The sequence below is a fragment of the Eimeria acervulina genome, genomic scaffold (assembly GCF_000499425.1).
Source record: "Eimeria acervulina Houghton genomic scaffold, Eah_scaff512, whole genome shotgun sequence".
Lineage (NCBI taxonomy): Eukaryota > Apicomplexa > Conoidasida > Eucoccidiorida > Eimeriidae > Eimeria > Eimeria acervulina.
Window position 1 is genome coordinate 8,337 of NW_013547295.1, and position 5,036 is coordinate 13,372.

Here is a 5,036-nt window from a genome sequence, read left to right on the forward strand (position 1 = left end):
TGACGGCTCCATCATTTTGTCACCTTAAATTAGCATTATTACATTCGTAATTTAAAACGTGTTTTAGACATTCTTGTCTGCGGCTCTAGGCAAGGCGAATGTGCCACTGTAGTGCAGTGGAAATTTATCTGCAATTTACACTTCTCAAGAATCGAAGGTTGCGAGAGTTTTCGCCAATCTGCAGATGGCCAGTGCTGTCTGCTCAGCCGCCAAAGACGTCAAAGTGGCTACGGATATGCCTGCGTATTTTTAAAAATGTCCGGAAAAACGTTCATAAAAATTAATCTTTTTCGTTTGTTCTGTCATCCTCCAGTTCCGTGTGCTTTTACGTAATCAGTGGTATAAAGCAGCCAGCAGTATACTCTCGCCCTTTGTGCGCCGTCTCATCTTCCGAATCCACTGCTGCATTCGTGAAGCTGCTGTAACGTGGTAGTGCTGATGGTCGCAATTGTGTGCCGCATTCGCATTCGTTTGCCAGTTTTCGACGACGTAAAGCAAGCCAAATTACTGCAATCCAAATGGATTGCGTTTCCTGCTATCACCGGCGTCCTGACCCATGTGTGTTTGTCCATTCCAGCGACCTACAGAAAGCTGAATCAATAGTTTGTTGCCAGCCTTAAGCCCCGAAGGTCGAGGCTGCATAACCCGATTCATGATGGCTTTACACCCCGTGCAATGCTTCTTAATTGCTTCCGGGGTAGTTGCTTCTGAATAGCACGAAAATATCGTCGTTGCATCTGAATTAGGTACACCTCATTCTTGTTTAGGGGTGGTTGGTTGCATTTGACACCCCCCCGCGGCGGGGTCTGTTGGTGTAATTGTATCCTCTTCGGCGGTTATTTCTCTGTCTCGGAGATCCTTCCTAAAGCTTGAAGATAACAAGTGCGGAAGGTTTTGATCCTGCAGAATTCTAGCTACCTGTGTATCTTTCAAGTACACTTGCTGCTTTCGATGTTGCTGCTGCTGTTGTTGCTGCGGACGCTGCTGCGGACGCTGCTGCTGCCGTTGCTGAAGCAGCGGCTGTTGGTGCTGGTGATTCTGTTGCTGTTGTCGCTGCTGTGGTTGTTGATTCTTTCCCCTCCGGCGTTTCGCTAGAAGTGCACGGCTTTGAGGGCTGTCTTTGGGAAGCCCCATGTAGGCGGTGTATTGAGGAATTTGAGGAAATGACACCTTTTTTTCCCTCCCCAGCTGCGCGTTGTCGATCTCCTGAAGCTCGCACGAATCGCAGCTTTGGGTGTCAGAGGAAGGCGTAGACGCCGAAAAGAAATGCTTGCATGCAATCCAGTCTCTATTTGCGTCTGCCGATAAGCTGCAGGTGAGCTGCTGGTGCTGCTGCTGCAACAACTCATTGGCTGCCGGCTCTACAGGAGCCTCAACTGAGCGATTTAGGGAGGATTCAGCCAACGGAAGCAACCAAGAAAGCGTTTGCCTCCGTTCGACCTGCAGAGTTTGGCGAGGGGTTACAGGGGCAAGCGAAATGCTTGGTGAATGTGCGTTTGGAAGTTGTTGCTGCTGGCAGTGCGGCTGCAGACCTGCCATGTTGTCAAGGCTTTCTCTTGTCACTTCTGCGTCAAAAAACCAGTCTACCTCCTTTGGAACAGGAACGCCAGTGCGTGTATTCCAAAGCAGTGCTTCTGGTTTTTCGATGAGCCCTGCTGACGGCCACACTTGGGTGGGGAGGAGTTCTGCTCCCTGCTTAATGTGGAGGTTCAGCGGAAAACCTGCATGGCATTCTTTCTCTTGCAAACCACACTGGGTCACAGAAAAAGGATCAACAGGCCAATCGCACTCGCTGTTGCTGCTTTGCTTCAATGGGTGCGCACTGGGCTGTAAAGTTGAGAGGAGACTCATCGGCGGAAGCGGGAAGGGCTGATGCGGCCAGAATGGCTGGGAGCACCTGGCGTTGCTGTCGCGGGGCGGGGGCGGGGGGAAGCCTGTGCCATGGGTACACGCGGGTTCGTTTCTGTTTCCTATTGGTCGCTGCAGTGAGTCAAATGTAGAACTCGCAGGTCGTCCCTCGTCTGCCCATTGGTAGAGCATCCCATACTCAACATGCAAAGCCTTAAGCTGCTGTTGACACAGCCGCTTCCTACTTTGCTCTTTGTTCTCAACACCGGCATCAGGTAGATGTTGTTCTCTCTGCTGCTCCTCGATGGCCTCGTCACCGTGTACCAAAGAGAAGGTGCGATGAAGCAAAATCTCTCGAAGGCGTGTCTGAGGATGGTGAGCTTCTGGGGCTGGCAACGGCATCACATGCAACAGTTGGGAAGACTGTACCTCTTTTTCAAAAGGTGGCTTGGCGACGCCGCTGGCTTCCTGCGTGTAAGCCTCCCGCGGCTTCTCCAGGAAAGCGGCAATGCCCTTACAGAAGGTTGCTGCCTTCCTGAGGTAATATTTAACGGGCAATTCCTGCATCTCCAGCAACCACCGCAGCTGCAGCAGCTGCTGCGGTGGCCACTCATCCAGGCTTGCTGGTAGCGAGTGCTTCTCATCTGATGTTTCTGCTACTGCTGCCACAAGTAGGAATTCGACAACTTTGGTGAGGTGATACACTTGGCCATGTGTGAACATGCCTGCCCTTTTCGTGGCGCATCGAAACGCATGCAACAACTTGGGCAGATCAGCTGCGTATTCGTCGCTCTCTGGGAGGGAAAATGGCGCCTCTTCTTTGCAAGCCGATTTATCTCTGGTGTTTTCATCCTGAATGTCTTCTTCTATTGGTTCCCCCGGGTATGACCTCTTCCTGTTATAGGTAGCAGTATCCGCTAAGAAAGCTGCAGCTTCCTCTTGAGCCCTGAGACGTGTATATACTCCATCGCATTCGACATTTGTGGTGATATATGGGTCTGGGAGGCCAGGTATTTGAGTGGATTCCATGAAATCCTCTCGGCATCGTCTTTCTTCCAAAACTTCCAAAACGAAATATATTCCGTAAAGCAACTCGCTCAAATTTGTCCCTTCTGATGGGTAACGAAAGTTCGCAAGCAAGTTAGCGTCATCCACGCATTGAGCACAGCTGCTTGATGGAGTAATGCTAGTTGACAAAAGATTCATTGAATCCTCTTCTAATGGAGCCAGCAGCGGCAGTCGCAGCAACTGCTGCAGCGCCTGAGTCTGCTGCAGCTGCTGTTGCTTCGCTTGTAATTGCTGCTGTAATTGGGGTTTCTCTGGCCCATCTTCAGTGGCAGCAGGTGGTTCTCTGTGCAAAGCTTCTGGCTCTTGTTTCATACCCCACTTGAATGTACAAGTTTTCGCCTTTGCTTTATGTTGTTTTGGTGTTGCATGTTCTCCATCAGATGCTTCAGTAGGCAAAGTATCTGCTGCGTCAGTGGTGTCCGAAACTCCTCTTTCTGGGTCACTTATATCCTGCTTTCCCTCTGTGAAGCTGTATGCGGCTGTCTCGATTGCTCCCGTTCTACGTAGTGGCTCTTGAGGAACTGCCGACAGAGAAGGCCAAAGGGAATCCCACTGCTCGCTTGAAGGGGCGTTAGCGGGAACCGTTGGAGGCGGCTTTGGTTGCTGCTTCTGCTGCTTTGGTTGCTGCTTCGACTGTTGCTTGGGTTGCTGCTTTGATTGCTGCTTTGGCTGCTGTTTTAGCTGCTGCTTTGTCTGCTGTTTTGGCTGCTGCGTATTCTTAGGTTTCGGGGTTACGGCGCAATTGGCCGGGAGCGGTGCCCGCCGTTTTCCCGCTGCTGTGGATATCTTTGACCTTGCTGATGCCTTCTCTGTTGCCTTCGCTTGCGCCTTGCCCCGTCTCACAACTGTTGTCCAGTTGCTTTCTGTATCCTTTTCATTCATTTTGGCGGCTAGTTTGCCGTCATCAACCGTAGTGAACGCACGGCAAGATAGCATGCATTCGCCAGCTGCTGAAGCCAAACTTCGAGGGCGTCCCAAATCACCAGCAGAGCAGTGGCAAAGGCATTGCCCGCAAGGCAGAGAAGCACAGATGAGACTCCTTCAATTCTCTCGCGGAACTGCTGGACTTGAAGTGGTGAAGTGCTCTGGCGGTCTGATATGTGCGGCAAGAACATCGGGCCCTTTACAGATGACCGAATTCTATGGCAGGCAAATCAATCAAAGTCATTGAAGAAGTGAAAAAAATTGAGGGACGAAGCTCTCCGCGAACTTTCCAATTGATTTCAGGCGAACGTTAAGACATTATGAAAACTTTTTTTTGGCCGATGGTAACTGAAAAACGCGAAAGCATCACCTACCACTGTTAAAAACGAGAAAGATGTAAAATGCGATAAAAATACTTTGCTACTCCACCACTAGGTTTGTCTCCGGCTCGGCTTGCGTATTTCGATAGAGTTGAAAAAGAACTGAAGTGCAACACTGCCCGACCATAACCACACCGCCAGCATTACAGCCTGTACACTCGGCGAAACCATGCAACCTTCATGGAGCCCTCTTCCAATTCACTTCAGTTTGATGCACCATTTAAAATCGTGGAAACTTTATTTTGCGTTCCACATCCAACCCAACTGGTGGACTGTGGACTTCTCATTGGAATCGCCGGATCACAGAGCGCGAACTTCACGCCGCACGCTCAAAGGTTCTACCACCGCCTTTTGCAATAATCGTGCAGTTTTCTCCCACTAGAGCCATAAAGTATTGTTGGAAAGTTAATTAGTCTATTAGGAGTGCTCAGCTGAGGAGGTACTCGTCGAGTGGCCCTTCGCTTGTCTCAGGAACCCGCCGCCGATTAGTCAGAGGTGACCGCCGGTTCTATTTTTCCCGAAGGGTCGATGCTTCAGGTTTGCCGGGCTCGAAAAGCCAAAAGGTACGTTTAATAAACCTCCTCGTGCTTGTTATTTTCCATCAGTTGGAATATTATTGGCGTCCAAGGGCCCGCAATCGGCAGTTTGATCCATCTTGCATGGCCGACGATGCAGAATGGATCGCCGTGGGCGCCGATTGCTGCATGATACATGTGATTTCGGCCGCTCCGCATGCACAGAGCAACAAATTCCCTCAAAGCTCACACATACTGAGTTGATGTCTCATCATTTCAGCGATACAGATGCATGTGTTGC

General features: G+C 50.4%; 1 protein-coding gene across 1 annotated transcript; it reads right to left on the minus strand.

Annotated features, from left to right (window-relative positions):
- Positions 1–753: 753 nt before the first annotated feature.
- EAH_00041070 (hypothetical protein, conserved) lies at positions 754–3,798 on the minus strand (the record flags this gene model as incomplete). Its single annotated transcript, XM_013391826.1, has 1 exon — positions 754–3,798. The coding sequence occupies one exon, from the start codon at positions 3,796–3,798 to the stop codon at positions 754–756; it is 3,045 nt and encodes a 1,014-aa protein (XP_013247280.1).
- Positions 3,799–5,036: the final 1,238 nt, after the last annotated feature.